Source organism: Pinus tabuliformis, chromosome 5_2 (genome assembly GCF_031772625.1).
Source record: "Pinus tabuliformis cultivar Carrire ecotype Pingquan chromosome 5_2, CPIR1, whole genome shotgun sequence".
NCBI classification, from domain to species: Eukaryota; Viridiplantae; Streptophyta; class Pinopsida; order Pinales; family Pinaceae; genus Pinus; species Pinus tabuliformis.
The window spans coordinates 571,499,104-571,518,178 of NC_142306.1; the positions used below are offsets into that span (position 1 = coordinate 571,499,104).

General features: G+C 39.3%; 2 protein-coding genes across 2 annotated transcripts; both read right to left on the reverse strand.

Moving 5' to 3' along the window:
- Positions 1 to 10,636: 10,636 nt before the first annotated feature.
- LOC149160256 (uncharacterized) lies at positions 10,637 to 11,587 on the reverse strand. The gene is made up of 2 exons (XM_089434554.1): positions 11,365 to 11,587; positions 10,637 to 11,271 (listed from the first exon to the last, which is right to left on the reverse strand). The coding sequence occupies exons 1-2, from the start codon at positions 11,585 to 11,587 to the stop codon at positions 10,637 to 10,639; spliced, it is 858 nt and encodes a 285-aa protein (XP_089290680.1).
- Positions 11,588 to 16,606: 5,019 nt separating this feature from the next.
- On the reverse strand, positions 16,607 to 18,733 carry LOC149160257 (organic cation/carnitine transporter 1-like). The gene is made up of 2 exons (XM_089433669.1): positions 18,123 to 18,733; positions 16,607 to 18,030 (listed from the first exon to the last, which is right to left on the reverse strand). The coding sequence occupies exons 1-2, from the start codon at positions 18,652 to 18,654 to the stop codon at positions 16,856 to 16,858; spliced, it is 1,707 nt and encodes a 568-aa protein (XP_089289795.1). The 5' UTR covers positions 18,655 to 18,733; the 3' UTR covers positions 16,607 to 16,855.
- Positions 18,734 to 19,075: the final 342 nt, after the last annotated feature.

Here is a 19,075-nt window from a genome sequence, read left to right on the forward strand (position 1 = left end):
TGTAGATTTATGTGAAGCCACCGAGAGTTTGAAATAAAGTCTGTTATTTCAAGCGGCAGAGATGAGCCCGTATGCTATCTCTTAATTAAACTTAGAAAACAGTGCTTTAAATATCAATAACAATATGTGACGATATGGAGGGCATATAGTCAATGTTTCTTGCCGCGCAGGAGAATGTTTTTTTTTTTATTTATGTATTTCAATGGCGTGTAAAGCCTAGAACCTAAAACCACACGAAACATTATCATAACCAGTTTTTTGTTTAAGGCAAAAAGGCATCTAAGTGCGCAGTCAATTTTTTTTAAAAACGCAGTGCCAGTTTTAAGTTACAATTTTATCTTACCCAAAATTGTTAAAAATGAAGGGTTAAACCTGAAAAGCAATAGTATAAATAAAAACTGCACATTGAAACTCTGAACTCTGCGACATGTAATTATTAAATTTGGTGTTGGTATCCTAGCGCTCCCTCATCCACCAGATGGGTGAACATTAAAGGCCTAGAAAGGTCGTCTGGCTCGTAAACTCGCCCGATCTCTTTTCTTTGAACCCAAGGAAGTTAAATGACTCCAAAATCTAAATAGGGAGCACATAATAAGAATATTCTTAAGTGTGTTTGTTTTTTTTTTCTTAAATTTATTGGTTTAAAATTTGGTAGGATTCATTTACAAGTAGTTTGATAGGTCAATTTTTCACAATAGAAATGCTCTAAAATTTTTGAGAGTACTAAATCTATATATACAGTGAAAAACTATTTAAATAACACATATTTAGCAAATTTTTACCACTAAATTTTTCCCAATTGAGAGTACTAATTCATATATACGTGTTTCAAGCACATTCTAAGGGATAGTAACCAAGACGCAGATGAATGTTGCTACTAAGGTTTCAATTTGAAGTTTGGAGAGTTGATGCTTAACGGTAAAGTAACACTGTGCTCCATCCCTTAATGGATTAAGCATGATCTTATAATTGAATATCAATTTTTTTGGAGATGTTTGCTAGTAAATGTGGATCCATGAAAATATGTTATAATCAAGAATAATGTTTTGAAATAGGTTATATCTATTTCAAGTTTTGTTTAATTTCTAGGTTTTATTGGAAGGTATTCACCTCCAAATACCCATATATGCTTAGTATTCGTTGCATTCCTCTTTGGAGAACAATTTTGATTGAGGAGTCAGTAAATGATATTGAAGATAGAAGAACTCTCTATGTGTAGAATCGAGACACAAATTTTGCAATTAATACAACTATTCTCATTACTACACACATATAATATTTTTAAAATAATATTTTATGTATTAAAAAAGTTATTATTAAAGTGATAAATAATAATATCACATTAATTATAATTATTATTTTATAAGTCACATATAAATTCTACTGCCAAAACTCACAAGCATTTTCTGTTTTAAATATAATAAATTATTATAAATAAATATGACACATGCGATAGTTATTATACATAAGGATGACAAATTGACCTATGAGATGTAAATCAACTAGTTTACATGGTGTTTAGTTTTACTAGATCTTAGTTTCAAATTTTACAGGAGAGGTTGAGGATCAAAGTCATTTTGGGGAATTCAAAACTATCCTAAGCGGTGTCCACAATTGATTGAGTTTCTTATAATCTTAATGATAAGCATCCCATTGTAAATTGATCATTATTTTTCCGTTCAATAAACAAACTAAGTCCAACCTAAATTTAAATTAAACATAAAAATAAATAAATAAATATATGAAGGAAATGTACAAGAAACTACAAATACAATTATAGTAGAGCATTTGAGAATACCAGAAAAATGATGGTAAGAAGAGGGATGAGAAGAGTATTGATATTTGAATAAAACATTGTTTATTACATTTAAAGGTAATTATAAATTTTAAGGGTGTATATAACAAGTTAAAAATAAGAAGAATATCAACCATGGTAAACCATTTTCAACTGTGGTCAACCATAGTCCAATGTCACATAGTGATAAGGATTGTTTAGATATGAAAATCAAACATGGTCAACCATGGTCTAACGTCACATTGTGACAAAGATTGTCTCAATATGAAAATTAACCATGGTGAACCTTGGTCAACCATGTTTATTTTAGGGTTTATAATATTTTTCTTAGGCTTTATATACCTTGGATTTATAATATTAATCTATTGGATTTATAATCCCTTAGGGTTTTAGTAATAACCCCTTGAGATTATTATTCCCTTGGGTCTATAATATCAATCCCTTGGGGTTATTATTCTAAGGGTTGATATTCCTACCATATAATATTATTCATAGGGTCTATAATATAATCATGGTTAATGATGATCAACCATGTTCCAATGTCACATTGTGTAAAAGATTTTCTTAATATGAAAATCAGTCACAGTCTAATGTCGCATTGCAACAAAGATTATATCGATATAAAAATCAATGATGGTCAACCATGACCAACCATGCTCCAATTTTGTATTGTGACAAATATTGTCTTAATATGAATATCAACAATGGCCAACCATTGTCAACCATGGTCAACTATGGTGCATTGTCACATTGTGACAAAGATTGTCTCAATATGAAAATCAAACACGATCAACTAGAGTTAACCATGGTCTAACATCACATTGTGACAAAGATTGTATTAATATGAAAATAAACCATGGTGAATCTTGGTCAACCATACTTATAATATTTATATATTTATCTTAGGGTTTAAATACTTTGAGTATATAATATTAATAGCATTAACCCCTTGGGTTTATTATTCCCTTGGATTTATAATATCAATCCCTTGGGTTTATTAATCTAAGGGTTCATATTCCTAGGGTATAATATTATTCATAGGGTTTTAAATATTAATCATTAGGTTCAATATAAATCCGTTCAATTTATAACCATGGTCAACCATGTTCCAATGTGCCATTGTGACAAATATTTTCTCAATATAAAAATCAACCATGGTCCAGTGTCACATTGTGAGAAAGCTTGTCTCAATATGAAATCAATGATGGTGGAGCATGTTCAACCATGGTCCAATGTCGCATTGCAACAAATATTGTCTCAATATGAAAATCAACCATTGTCAACCATGGTAAACCATGGTCCAATGTCACATTGAGACAAAGATTTCTTAATATTCAAATCAAACATGGTTAACTATGGGCAACCATGGTCTAATGTCACATTCTGACAAAGATTGTCTCAATATGAAAATCAACCATGGTGAACCTTGGGCAACCATGTTTATTTTAGGGTTTATAATATTTATCTTGGGATTTATATACCTTGAGTTTACAATATTAATCCCTTGGGTTTATAATCCCTTGGTGTTTTAGTATTAACCCCTTTGGTTTATTATTCCCTTGGGTTTATTATTATAAGGGTTGATATTCCTAGAATATAATATCATTCATAACAATCTATAATATAATCATGGTCATCCATGTTCAACCATGTTCAAACGTCACATTGTAACAAATGTTTTCTTAATATGAAAATTAATCATGGTCCAACGTCACATTGTTACAAAGATTGCCTCGATATGAAGATGAATGATGGTCGACCATGCTCCAATGTCGCATTGTGACAAAAATTGTCTCAATATTAATAGCAGCCATGGTAAACCATTGTCAACCGTTGTCAACCATGGTCCAATGTCACATTGTGACAAAGATTGTATCAATATGGTCAACTATGGTTAACCATGGTCTAACGTCACATTGTAACAAAGATTGTCTCAATATGAAAATCAACCACAGTGAACCTTGGTTAACCATGTTTATTTTAGGGTTTATAATATTTATCTTAGGGTTTATATACCTCGGGTTTATAATATTAATCCATTGGGTTTATAATATCAATCTATTTGGTTTATTATTCCTAGGATATAATATTATTCATAACATTTATACTATAATCATAGTCAAGCATGGTTAACCATAGTGACAAATATTGTGCTATGGTCCAATGTCACATTGTGACGACCATGGTCTACCATGGTTAGGATGGTCCAATGTCGCATTGTTACAAATAATGTGTCAATATGAAAAGTATCCATGGTACACAATGGTCAACCATGTTCATTTTAGGGTTTACAATATTTATCTTAGGGTTTATAATCTTTATCAGCGATGGTGAAATGTCATATTCCGACAAAGATTGTCTCAATATGAAAATCAGCCATGGTTAACCATTGTCAACCATGGTCCAATGTCACATTGTGACAAAGATTGTCTCAATATGAAAATCAACAATGGTCCAACATCACATTGTGACAAATATTGTCTCAATATGAAAATTGACAAATGTAAACCATGGTCAACCATGTTTATTTTATGGTATATAATATTTATCTTAGGGTTTATATACATTGGGTTTATAATATTAATTCCTTGGGTTTAATATTATTGCATTGCATTTTTAGTATTAAGCCCTTAGATTTATAATATCAATCCCTTGGGTTTATTAATTTAAGGGTTCATATTCCTAGGGTATAATATTATTCATAAGGTTTATAATATTAATCATTGGGTTCAATATAAATCCATTGAGTTTATAACCATCGGTAACCATGTTCCAATGTGACATTGTGACAAATATTTTCTCAATATGAAAATCAACCATGGTCCAACATTGCAGTGTGAGAAAGATTTTCTTGATATGAAAATCAATGATGGTGGGCCATGGTCAACCATGGTCCAATGTCACATTGTGACAAAGATTTTCTCAATATGAATATCAACCATGGTCAACCATTTTCAACCATGGTCAACCATGGTCCAATATCACATTGTGACAAAAATTGTCTCAATATGAAAATCAAACATGGTCAACTACGATCAACCATGGTCTAATGTCGCATTGTGATAAAGATTGTCTCAATATAAAAATCTACCATGATGAACCATGTTTATTTTAGGGTTTACATACCTTAGGTTTATAATATTAATCACTTGGGATTTTAGTATTAACCCCTTGGGTTTATTATTCCCTTAGGTTTATAATATCAATCCTTTGGGTTTATTATTCTAAGGGTTGATATTCTTGGAGTATAATATTATTCATAGCGTCTATAATATAATCATGGTCAACCATGTTCCAACGTCACATTGTGACAAAGATTTTCTCAATATGAAAATGAATCATGGTCCAATGTGGCACTGTGACAAAGATTGTCTCTATATGAAAATCAATGATGGTTAACCTTGGTCAACCATGCTCCAATGTCACATTGTGACAAATATTGTCTCAATATGAATATCAACCATGGTCAACCATTGTCAACCGTTGTCAACCATGGTCCAATGTCACATTGTGACAAATATTGTCTCAATATGAAAATCAAACATGCTCAACTATGATTAACCATGGTCTAACGTCACATTGTGACAAAGATTGTCTCAATATGAAAATCAACCATGGTGAACCTTAGTCAAGAATGTTTATTTTAGGGTTTATAATATTTATCTTAGGGTTTATATACCTTGGGTTTATAATATTAATTCCTTGGGGTTTTAGTATTAACCCATTAGGTTAATATTCCTTTGAATTGATGATATTAATCCCTGTGGTTTGTTATTCTTAGGGTTGATATTCCTATCGTATACTATTATTCATAACATCTATAATATAATCATGATCAAGCATAGTCAACGATGTTCCAACATCACATTATGGCAATAATTTTTTCAATATAATATAATAATTATTAACATAATTAATATTATTATTAATATAATAGTTAATAATAATAATAATAATAATAATAATTATTATTATTATTATTATTATCATTATTATATTATTATTATTTATAATATTATTTATTATTATGGTTAATAATAATAATAATAATAATTTTTTTTTTTTTTGTGTAAGTCAGAAGTTTATATTATGAAACAGAGTATAGTACAAAAATCTGCAGAAGCAGATCGAAAGCAGGGATGTACAAAAATCCAAAGCTAATCACCTGCTCAGGAGTTCAACAAAAAGAAACTACAAAAAGCACACCGCGCAGGGTGGCCCGATCTGAGCTAGTTCCTTAAAACCGATACTACCGACACATTACAGTATAAGACAGCAACACAGAAAGACTAAAGCCGAAACAGAGAGAAAGCCGAAGAGAGCAACAAAGGTACTGCCCTAGATATATTTGCCCATTTGGCTGATGGTGTCCAGCCCTATCTCCCGAACATGACGGTCCACCTTCGCTTGCATGGCTGCAATGGATTCGGTCTCCTGCGCCTCAGAGGTAGCCGGCTGCGGAGTCAGGGGAGCTGAGTTTACAGTGTCTCTTAGAAGCCTAATGAGCAGTGTCAGCTTCCTATTGACTGTCTGAACAACCTCATGCACAGTGGAGGTACGGTCATCCAGCGAGCTATTATAGTCAATAATTTTAGCCATTTGAGCCTCCGTGAGGTTCACCTCAGTCACAATGTGCTGCTTCTCCTTTTCAATCGACTCCAGAGCCTTGACGATGAGAGTCTTGGTTCGCCAGCTCTCCGCCTTTGTCCTGACAAACTGAGTTGCCCTTTTCGAGGGGGTTCCTGGGTCCTTCAGCCAATCCACCTCCTCTGCAATTTCCTCCTCCGTTCGCCCTTCTTCCTCCTGCTTGGCTTTTGCTTCCAGTTCAGCGATTTTCCGTTTGTTCTTGGCTGCTGTTCGGGTTTCATAACCTCCCTTCGCCTCCTGAAGGTCCCGATTTGCAGCAGCACAACGGCATCCTCCCGCATCCATAACTAACGCTTCGTGCTCCTCCCCGCTTAAGCAATTCCCGTTCACGGTCTCATGCTTAACACTAACATAATAGACTGTGGGGAAAACAGGGTGACTGCCCGCTGCTATATAGCGTCTTCTCTTGTGAATCCTCATGAGGATGGTATTAATGTCGTTGGAGGTGGGAGTACTATGACAATAAGTATGATTGAAGATCGCACAAACGGGGCCGATGCAGGTCGAATTGGAATGAAAGTGGCTGCACCCAATCCGACTGACATTGTGCCATGTGTTTTGTACGTTCGAACGGTAGCTATGGTGGATAGTAGTGTTTGAAATGCCCTGTATGCCTGCATGCCCGGCCTTCCTCCGCGGAGCCTCGATCCACCCCTTCTCATTCAGAATTGCCATAAATGTAATTGAAGCCTTGCTATACGGATTCCCTCCAAGTGTTTCGATCGTGATCTTGCTGATGCTGTGAATTCTGTTTCTCGATCTGTAATGATCGCTTTTCTGAGCAGCCTGCCGCCGCCAGGATCTCCACCGCCTGAGACGTCCTATCATTCCATTGTCTGGTTTGTCCTTACATCTATTACCGGTTTCCTCAACATTCCGGTACCGTAGCCTGATGCCGTCACCAACTAGGATGGGCTGGCCTGGAGTAAGTCTTTTTCTGCCAACTGTGCGCATGTTACCTTGATGATTGGGCAAGCGACCTCCTGCCAACACCTGTCCATAATATTGTTCGGGTTGTCAGCACCATAGTTTGCCAAAAAATCAGCCAATCCATTCGCCTTTCTCCTTACGGTCTGGAAGACTATGCCTCTCATCCCTGCTATTAGCTCCGCTATGCTCTCCGTGGCTTTGGCTAGCCTCCAGTGCTTGGTATCCTTGCTGACGCTTTTGCCTGCTTGTAGGCATTTAGCCGCCGTGATGACCAAAAGTGAATCCCCCTCGACTATTACATTCCCTCGCCGGATGGTTCTTAGAATTTTTAAACCCTGCTCAAGCGCAGCAAACTCTGCTTCATTGTTCGTGCTTTCACCCAGTGCCCTGCAATAAATATGGATGATTTCCCCAGCCTGATTGCGAATGGCACCTCCGATGCCTGCTGTGCCTGGGTTGCCCCGCGAAGCCCCGTCAAAATTCAATTTCAAGCCGCCCTCTGGAGGGCATTGCCATCTGAGGAGTTGCGATGAAAGTTGAGAAAAGTTTCCCCCAGTTGGTTGATTGCTGGAGGCCTCCAATTGAAACACCTTTAAAATGCGTAAGTCCTGAACCGTGGGTTTTTCATTTCGCTTCTGCCTTACATTTTGCCTGTATGAGCTGTTTGATGTTGATTGTTATAGATTCTTTTGCAAATTCTATGTTTCTGACTTCCTCTTTGAAAATTCTCCGATTTCGCTCTTTCCATATTGTCCAAACAATAAAGCCTGGGGCAGATTTCCAGATACTTTCCACTCTTCTAATTCTAGAAAAGTTTCTTCTCCAGTTGGTGATAGTCTTCTGAATGGAGTCCCTGTTCCGACCAGAAGTTCCAAGAATGCTTTCCATCCATTGCCAAAGCTAGGAAGCCCAATCACAGGAGTTAAAAAGATGATTAATTGTTTCCTCCTCCTTTATACACATAGGACATCTGGAAGGTCCCATGAACCCTTTTTTCACTAAGTTCTCCCAAGTTAGAGTTCTCTTCTGCATGAGTAGCCATAGAAAAGTTCTGATCTTCGGCCATTGAAGGCTATCACAGACTTTATTGGCCCAGGGCATTAAATCAGGCTGTTTTTCCCCCTCTATGATGCTCCTGGCTTCTTTCAGGGAAAAATCCCCGTTGCCTTTTGGACCCAATCTGAGCTTGTCATTTTCAGCAGCAACTCGAATTTTCCTTTTTAAGATTTGTTGATTTAGATCTTGAATGATTTCCTGAGTGTCTTCATTGTGGGTGGAGTTGAAAACCGTCCATTCCCTCCAATCCGGGTCTTCACTGTTTGGGTTCCAGTATTGATTCACTTTGAATCTGCCCTCATTTTGATGGTTTTTCTTCAGGGGTTGGAGTTGAGGGGAGTCCAGTTTTGGAGACTGCTACCAGGCATCCTCCCAGAAGAGTGCTTGAGTACCATTTCATATCTCCCAGAAGCTATAGTCTTGGACAATGCTTCTGTTGTCTTGAGCATGATTCCATATCGGCGAACCGTTGGGGGTGTCCTGCATTCTTACTAGGTCTAGATTGTTGCTATTCGGCATATACTTCTCCTTCCAATGTATGGCCCAAGGTAGGCTCGTATCCGAGATCCACTTCCACCAAATTTTGGCTCCGCAGACTTTGTTTACTGTTGAGGGATCAACCAAATTCAGACCCCCCCTGTCCTTAGGTTTACACAGTTTCTGCCAGGCTACCAGAGACCATTTTTTCTTCTCGCTGCTTCCACTCCATAAGAAGGAGCGCTGGATGATTCTTATTTGATTTAAGATTCCTTTCGGAGCAGGAAGAATAGATAGCATATACTGAGGGATATCCTGCAAAACCGCTTTTGTTAGAATTAATCTACCTGCAAAATTCAGAGCCCTGTTGGTCCAATGTTTGCACTTCCTTTCCATGCTGGCTAGGACTTTCTCCCAATGGACCTTTTGCCACGGTTTGAGAGTCAGGGGGGCACCAAGGTATCTTGAGGGTAAGGAACCAATTTTAAACCCCAGAAGCCTAGAAAGATGAGATTGGATAGCTTGATGCGTGTTGAAGAAGAATATGGTGGATTTGGAAAAATTAATCTCCATACCCGAGGCTTTGCTAAACAGATTGAGGATGTCTCTGTAGGCCAAGGCTTCTTTTACTGTTGGGGTGCCATGTAACATAGTATCGTCCACAAACTGTTGATGAGTTGTGGCTGGACATGCTCTGATGGGTTGCAGACCTCTAATTTGACCTTCTGCTTTTTTCCTGGCAATTAATTTGCTTAGGCCCTCCATTAGAATGACAAATAGGAAAGGGAACAAGGGGTCCCCCTATCTGATGCCTCTGGTAGGGCAGAAGGGAGCTGAGGGTGCACCATTCACAAGGATGGAGTATCTAGGTGATTTAATGAGGGCTAGAATCCATTTGATCCATGGTCTACTGAAACCAAAAGCCTCTAAAACTGCTTCCAAGTAAGACCAGCTTACCTTGTCATAAGCTTTGGAAAGATCTAACTGCATAAGCATTCCGGCTTCTTTTCACGAATGAAGAGAGTGAATCATCTCCTGAGCAAGCAAAATATTGTCTAAAATTTACCTGCCCTCCACATAGCCATACTGTTCTTGCGAAATGATGCCAGGGAGGATTGCCTTCAGCCTGTTAGCTATGACTTTTGAAATGATTTTATAGATGAAATTACAGAGTGATATGGGTCTGAATTTTTCCAGAGTATTAGCCTCCTCCACTTTGGGAACAAGAGCGATGAAGGTAGAGTTTAGAGATTTTAGGATAGTTTTGGATCGTCTTGAGTCTTCCACAATCTCCCATATGTCTTGCTTAACAATGTTCCAGCAGGCTTTGTAAAAGTTAATGGTAAATCCATCCGGACCCGGAGCTTTATCGTTGGGCATACTTCTGACTGCCTCCTCGACTTCTTCCATAGTGATTGTTCTTCTTAGGGCCCAGTTCTGATCTTCTGTGATTGTTCTAGGTATAACATTGGTAATTTCTTTGATGGCTTCCTCTCTTTTAATCCCTGGTTCTTGCGCTATGAGGCTAAAGTGGTCTGAAAGGGAGGCTGATATCTCATTGTGGTTTCTAAGGAGTTCACCCTCACTGTTTTTTAGTTCCAGGATTTTGTTGGCACTTCTGTAGTCCATGGCTGATCTGTGGAAGAACTTGGTATTTTGCTCCCCTTCCTTCAACCAAAGGATTCTAGATTTCTGCTTCCACAAAGATTCTTCCTGCTTTCATCTGTTGTGTCATTGTTGAGTTAGCTCGTTTTCTTGTTTACTGGTTTCCTCATCTCTGCGTCCTGCCGCACCATCCTTGTGAATCTGTTCCAACTTATTCTCGATGATGACCTTCTCCTGAAATATATTTCCGAAAACTCTTTTGTTCCAATCCTTCAATTTCATTTTGATGTTTTTTAATTTCTTTTGAAGAATAAACATTTTGGAACCTTCCTCATCTAAGGGCTCTGACCACCATTTTTCCACCATTGTGAGGAAGGTTGGGTGTTCTATCCAGAAATTTTCGAACCTGAAGGGTTTGTTTCTGGGGGTACCCTGAAGCTCAACAGCTAGTGAGATCGGCCAATGGTCCGACCCTCCACTTGGGAGGATGTTTGATTCAACTACCGTCCCATCTAAAATTAGGCTCTCCGAGACTAAGAAACGATCCAGTCTGGAGGAGATGAGCCTTTCGCCCCCCCTTCTGTTGTTCCATGTGAATTTACCACTCTTGGGATATACATCAACCATTCTTGCATTATCTATGAAACTTATGAAGACCTCCCCATCCCTGTGTAGTTTTCTGAGGCCTCCTTTTTTCTCCAGGAGGGAGGTTATCATGTTGAAGTCTCCCCCCAATATGAATTTAGCATCAGGGTGCCTATCTATGATTTTGGTTAAAGACGCTAGGAAACTGATCTTATCTTCTAACTTCTAAGGACTATAGATATTGATGCATATAAAGGATGTAGAATTACCTGTGGGCTGCACTTCCAGTGCTAGGTAGTTTTTGCTGGCTTCAGCTGTTATAAACTGGTCTCTTCTTGTATCCCAGAAGGTTGCTAAGCCTCCTTCTCGCCCTTTGCTTTCGATCTCTAAAACTTCAAAATTTCTTCCTAACTTAACTCGTAGCCTATCTATGAGAGCACTGTTGCATTTGGTTTCTTGTAGAAACAACATGTCCGGGTTGTATTTTTCCATCTACCGCTTCAGAATCCTCTGTTTGGCCTGACTGCTTATCCCTCTTGCGTTCCATGAGACAATCTTCATATTTAAACAGTTGGTTGGAAGGACGGGTAATCACTTAGCTGCCTTATCTTACCAGCGTTGATCAGCATCTCTCCGAGCTCCTGCAGGTGTTCTATACTTGACTTGCGGCCTCTACGGCGTTTGTGCCTCGAGCCCGAAGTTCTTCCCAGTATTGTTTTGTAGTGTGGTGTGCTTCCTTTGATTATGCCTAACTTTCTCTTCTGTTTTTCTATTATTGCCTTCTGCCGCGCTATAAAGAGGTCATTGACCTTCCTAATTTCTTCCTCTGGTACTGCTTCAATCCCTTTGGCTCTCCAGCTTTCTACAAGCGCAGTTAGGTCCATCCCTTCCATAGCCAGGGTTTCTTCTAGCTCCAAATCCTCACTCCCTGCTTCACTTGTTAACATCTCTGTTTCTTCTTCCGTTTCTGCTGTTCTGTCCTGCATGTGGATTTCACCAGTGAATGCTCCTTCCGCCGTTCCTTCTCCTGTGGGTTCTTCCTGTCCCTCTTGCCCTGCCTCCACATTGGGTATGTTCTGCTTTTCCTCCGAGTCAGTCTCCAGGTCTAGGATCTCAAATGGGTTACTGAAGTAGTTTCTTTCTGTGTTTCCTTTAGTGTTCCTTCTCCTGTTGGCACGCTGCCTGTTCTTTGGTTTGGTGAAGTTGTTCTTGTCTCTGTTGTTCTGTGTTTTCTCTTCTTCTGCCTCCTTTCTGTTCAAAGGACAATCCCTTACCAGATGTCCATGCTCGTGGCATTTCCGACACCTAAAAGGTATTTGCTCATAGTCTAAAGCCTGAAAGTATTCCTCATCCCTATACTCGAGCCATACACCTTCATGTAGAGCGCCTGCTACATCCAGTTCCCCACAGATTCTAGCATAGGTTGTGTATCTTTTCTGCATGGTGGCCTCCGATGCTTTAACAAAGGTGACGAGCTTATCCCCTATTTGCTTTAGGGCATTAAAACCCCAATAATCGATTGGGAGAGAGAAAAGTCTAATCCAGACCGGCACTTGAGTGAAGGACTCCTTCTCCGGGACGAAGTTTGGCTTCCAAGGTCTCATATATAAGCCTGCTGCTGCTAGGAAATACGGGCCGCCTTCAAACACTCTGTCCTTGTCTTCTAGACTTGTAAAGACTACTGTAAAAAATCCTTTGGCTCCCAGATGTAACTGCACATCTCCTTTTGGCTTCCACTGCTGTCTTATCCATTGGCACAGAGTCCTCTCAGATGGCCAGATTCCCATAAATTTACAAATGATGGCATGTTCAACCATGTGTTCCCTGTAGGCCTGGATTTCAGGGTCGGTGATTGTCACTCGTAGGCTATCTTCTTTCTTTGGCTTACATGCATTGTTGGTCACATGGGTTCTGTTGGGGATCACGCTGGTCTCCCCCTCCTTCTCCAGTTGGATTATACTTTTGTTTTTTGGTTCTTTGTCTTTTGTTGGTTGTTCCTCCTCATTTTCTGAGGGCTGCGACTTGGCAGCAGTTCTGTCTTGTCTGTCTGCACGGTTCTGCTTCTCTTTATTCCTGTCTTCTGATGTATTGTCTGTCTTGTCAGACATTATTGGTCTTTTTTCCTTGTTTTCCCTGCTGCTCTGCATCGTACTGTTCAGACCTTCGATTCTGACTCCTTCTTTCATTTTCTGTTGCTGTTTCTGCAAGACAATCTGCTTAAAAGTTGGGGTCCCACTGGACCCCTCTTCTCCCATCCAGTCCGACAGCAGTTGCCCCTTCCGAAACAATGCTGCCAGTCTGATTCTGTGGAATTCCAGGCCTGTTACAGCTGCGTAAACGCATAAACCCTAGCTAGGTCAAGAACTCCGCTCTTCGACCAAGAGAATGCTCTGCTAGTGTTCGTGAATTTCTAATCTTTCCTTTTATCAATAAAGAGTTTCATAATATTATTATTATTAAGAGTAAATATTAGTCTTTTTTTGTAAGTCAATATTTTATTCATGGTTCCAAAAAGAGGTATATCAGGAGGAAAACATAGCTAGCCTCACCTCAACCAAGTTTGTTGACTACCACTGAACGCAGGTGACAGTGAAACAAGAAAACATAAAGAGACACAATCCAAAACTTAGGAGGCCATAGGCACCAGTAAACATACAAAACACCTATATCCATGCTAGTTGTCCGAAGTGATGGAGGTTAGATTTTCCGGGACTGTTCCAAGAGGCGACAAATGACGAAAGGAGCATTGGACATGATCCTCGAAATGGGCCATCCAGGCCTTCAACTTCTTAACTTGCTTCGATAACAAATTATGGCCTTGTCAAACCACAACTACACGCTCCTGGACATGGCACTGGAAGTAATGCATTTTGTTCAAAGTTACTATCAATTCAATATGCTCCTCTTGTTGAACTCGCTCTGAAGTCTCGAGACGCTATAGAATGGACTGAATCAAGTCCCGACATTGCTTAACACAATAAGATTGTCACTAACCACGACCACCATGATGCACCAACACACGACGCCCAGAAACACCACGACGAGCCAAGCCCCCTCACTGCTAGAAAGGTGAAGTGTGGCCACCCTGACCCAACACCAAGCCCCCCACCTAACACACTGAGCAACAAGTTCTACGTGCCCAGAGCACCCCAACTTCCCACCTCCTTTGCCCCCTGATGACACACGACTCGACCCACCACTGCTCCGACCACCCTGAATAGGACCACCACTGCCACTAACCATCACGATCCTAGACCTGGATGTGTCCGTGCCATAATTGCTCGAATTAGGTTGCACTTGGGCATAGGAATGCTCGAGCGAGGAATAGGGTGCATGGTTGGCTTCCAGACACCACTGGAATGAACAAAGGGCCACCAGCCTGATACCGCCCAAACTTCCCGCACAAAAGGAGACACCATCTAACTTGGCTGAACCTCCACACCCCACTACACCAGGAACACACAGTACACAAAACAAACACCCACCATGAGCCATAAATATGCACCTCCCCTGAAGCGACCACACGCGAGCCAAATATTTTCGCTCCAATGGCTCCACCCAGCAACAAAGAAGCCTAAAAATGGATTGTAGAGGACCACTACTACTTGCCCATTCAAGAAAAAAACTAGTTCCCAACTGACCTGGACTGAAATCATGCAAGATGAAACAGAAACAACAGAATACCACCCCAATTAGACAACCATATCCTTCGTTACTTGCACACTCGTAGTGATGAATCCCAATTTAGTAATTAACAATGACACACACCTGAAAGTAGGGGAGGAAGCATTGATGGAAATGTCATCTCCTCGCCTAGAAAAGGGAACCTCTACAACTCTTCCTTCTTCCCACAATGGCCACGCCACATACACCAATACTCGTGCATATGTAGAATACCCAACGAACACCCCCATCACCCTCCATAACGTTAAGATTCTCGCCACCACCCTCAAGACCCAAGGCAACATGAAACCTCACACACCCAAATTTACTCTCTCTCATACTTAAGGTGTTAAGGGAGGGCAGGGAGGCCAACCCACCCACCTGATGCCATGTGCCTAACATGAACACCCATGCATTCCTTTAGGAACGCCATCCTTTCCACTTGTCACCCCCATCAGGGAATAATTATTAGTATTATTAATATTATTAATATGATGTACGCGTATTAGCGTATATCAACCTCATTTATTGATGTGGTTGTGCTAGTATATTTTTGAACGTTTAAACATTAATATGTTCCTCGAGTGAAACCTCGAAATGTTTAAATGCCTTATGAGAATTCTTTCAAACGTTAAAATAGCACGAAAAAACCTTTAGCTACCCAAAACCATTTAATCACTATTTACATGATAAAAATGTTTAATCCCATTTTTCTGACTAAAATGTTTCGAAAGGACAATTTAGAAGAAATTTCGTCTAATCCCTAATTGTAAATTCTTTGACTAAAATGTTTTAAAACGGTGATAACTTAGAGGAACCTTTTGTGCATTATGCAACAATCATAGGTACTAGGTCATTCACATCGTAGAATGATTCATATTTATGAGATTTATTGTTGGTCATTCACATAATAGAATGATTCATATATATGAGATTTATAACTCTAGCCTTTGGGACAAAGGATGCTTGACCCATGATCAATTATAAATTAGAATGAAAAAAATCTATTGATAGCATCGTGGCATAATGTGAGTTAAAATATGTGGAGGTGGCCGAGACCTTTCAACATGGTGGAAGAAATGATTTATAAAGTAATTGTGAAATGTATTTCAAAAAAGTCTAATCCGATTTGGGAAAATTTTGACGTTGTTCTTATCCATTGATGGCCCATGACACTCAACAATGAGCATGATCTTATGTGATCTTACCATATTAAGGATAAATCATAATTTTGTTGATAAATAATTATAACAAGAGATGAAATATTTCATTTTTAATTAAAATAACCTAATTATACAATTTGAATAAGTAAATATTAACTATTTATTTAATAAATGTGATAATTAAACTTTAAATAGTAATAAGAATTAGTATTAAGAGACATCAAATGTCTAACAAATCTCCTTTACAAAATTGGTACATGGTTAAGATGAATCCTTTTCCCTCTCTCCATCCATCCAAAAAAAATTTATCATTTTGTAATAATCAATACTATTGATAATTGTACCAATAATAATATATAAAGAAATAAATTATTTAAAAATAATTTGTTTATATATTTTTATGCTTTACATTTTACACTTTATATTTCCTAACTTATAATGCCGACACATTTCTCATATAAATATAAAATATCTATACACAATTATTTGGTGATTAAAAAAATTAAATTAATTAGATTTGTGATTCATTTATTTAAATATTATTAAAAAATAATTAAATGAAATGATAACTATTATTTTATAGATATTATAAACAACTGTAAATGTTTGTGAACATTTAAAATTTATAAGTCCAATCAATTAACATCATAAATTTATAATATTTATTTTAAAATATTACTCAACTTTTTATACCTTGAGTAGTATCTCCATTGGAAAAAACAAAACCCTGCACTTAGATTTGTTTGGCAAAACAAATTATTCAGAACAAGAGCGCGTGCTGAATAATTGGCCAACCTCTCCTCATCTGACAGAATATTATCTAGGTAGATAATAAACCTCTCCTCATCATATACCATGACAAACCTTTCCTTATCTGACAGAATATAGATATATTATCTACCCAGAATATTATCTAGGTGTGGAAAGCTACTTCTTAGGCCATTAATGGAGGATTGGGCTCCTGTATCTGGCCATTCATCATTTTGGCTTCTTCCACCTCCTGCTCTTCCAGCGTTTCATAAAGCGGACGATTTTTGGTCTCGGGGAGAAGCAGAACCAGGAGTCCACCAAACATAGCGAACCCTCCCAGCGCCACAAATGAAACCCAAGATCGTCTTCTCCCCATCACAGAGATGGCAGGGGCCATGGCGGCACCTGCCATTATGGCCTGCCTCATCGTACCAACAGCTGCGCTCCTTACATTTGTAGCAAATAATTCCAAACAGAATATATACAATACATCAAATGACACACAAATTGCCCAAAACCCCATTGTTTCCGCTACCATCTGCATCCACCCAATATCCCACGCACACAACACGGCAGAAGCAACGCAACAAAAAGTGCAGGCGATACAAGAAATCGATATAAGAATCCGTCGATCGACTCTCGGAAGCAGAATATTTCCGACGCATAAGGCCGGGATTTCAATGAAAGCATTGAGTGCGGTGCTCATATACGGATTCACCTTCATATTCCTCACGTTAAGCGGCAGGCCGTAGTACACCAAGCCGACCATGACTCCAGCAGCCGATATGCCCACAATTCTCCTTCGCACCCACGGCACTTTTAACATATTGATAATCGCAGGGGCCGAACTTTTGGCTCCCTCTGTACAGGCCGAACTTATCCGAACGTTTTCGGGCAGGCACTTACCGTTCCGGGCAGCCATCTTCTTAAGAATGTCCAGAGCTTCGGTTTCTCTTTTTCTGATGACCAGCCATCTGGGAGAGTCGTATACAAAAGGAAGAACGAGGCAGCAGTAGGCCATGGACAACGCAGAAATGGCGATGTAGGTCATTCGCCAGGATGATCTGGTAAGGTATGCAATGCCAGGAAGCGAGGCGAAGCCCGCTGCGAAGAAGACAAAACCATAGAGCCCAACTTGTCCTCTCCAATTGCTCCCCACAGATTCGGTTGACAGAACTAAGCTGCAGGTGCCAACGCCTGCTCGACCAAAGCCGCTGATTAGCCTGAGGGAGGAGTATATCCAGATGTTGGGAGATAGAGCTGTCAGAAATCCAGAGATTGAGAGTACGAAACACGACAGAATTAATGTTCTCTTTCGCCCAACAGATGCATCTGCGAGAGGTCCCAAAAACCCTGAACCTGCCATGCATGGGATCCAATACAAAATGAGCTGATAATTCATTTCTGCACGGGAAAATGAATTGTATAAGTGTTAAAAGAAGATAGTTTACCTAAAATACAGCCAATGAAGAAGAGCGAGGCCGGAACTCCTGACTTGAACTTGTCATGGCAGATGAGACCCCATTCTGAAACCACAGACGATCCTCTCCCATCGACCCACTCCCAAAGACTCCCATCCATTTCACACAGTGACGACTTTGGTGTGCACCATTTCTGCCCACTCATCGATGCTGAGAGCTGCAGCATCACATTGTCTATGAAATCTGGTGTTTGAGAGGCCGTGCATCGCCATGAAGGTTGAGCATCAGTGAATATGGGAATAAAGGAGTGCATTGCATCAAAAGCCCATGCCAGAGACACCATGAAGACGGGAATCAGCTGAGCCGGGCCGAAACCACCGACATGTTGGTCCAGAATTTGATCCACAGAAAGATTGATGTGGGGAACTTCCTGATCTTCAAATTCCGTCACTTGCGGATTATGCCCGCAATTTCCGTGTGTCAAGCATTGGTGCCTATCGATGGATGACGAAGTGCGAGAGACTGAGAGCAGAGTTTGCTTCATGGTGTGTGAAGGCTCCATGGTGCCCTACTTCTTTTTTTTCGGTAGAAACCATGGTGCCCTACTTGTAACTTGAAACCCGAGCGAATTTGGCTCCAAAACGGTAAACTTTTATGCGGACATCCATAGTGCCGTGAATGTTAAGTAAAGACATCAGCTGGTTCGTCAGCGTGCACTTCATACAGAATTCAATTAAAAACACAATTGTCTAGTAATAAAAATTTCACCACACACATGGAATATATTTTATTGAATTATTTTGAATACTTTATTGAATTTAAAGATAGAGGACAGCAAACGCATGTTGGGATTAGTGAAGCAGTGTCACTGCATCGTAAGTTTGAATTTAAAATATTTTTTTGAAAAATAGTTAATGCGACTTGTTCCTCCAGCTATATATTTTTTTTTTCCGAAGGTGGCAAAACCTATCAACTCAGGTGTC

Excerpts from the sequence above, each read along its gene's own strand:
- LOC149160257 (XM_089433669.1), bottom strand. The coding sequence starts at position 18,654 with ATGGAGCCTTCACACACCATGAAGCAAACTCTGCTCTCAGTCTCTCGC. Across the intron at positions 18,031-18,122 it reads CTTCATTGGCTGTATTTTAG|GTTCAGGGTTTTTGGGACCT; the intron begins GTAAACTATCTT and ends CATGCATGGCAG.
- LOC149160256 (XM_089434554.1), bottom strand. The coding sequence starts at position 11,587 with ATGGAAAAATACAACCCGGACATGTTGTTTCTACAAGAAACCAAATGC. Across the intron at positions 11,272-11,364 it reads ACTGGAAGTGCAGCCCACAG|ATAGGCACCCTGATGCTAAA; the intron begins GTAATTCTACAT and ends CCAAAATCATAG.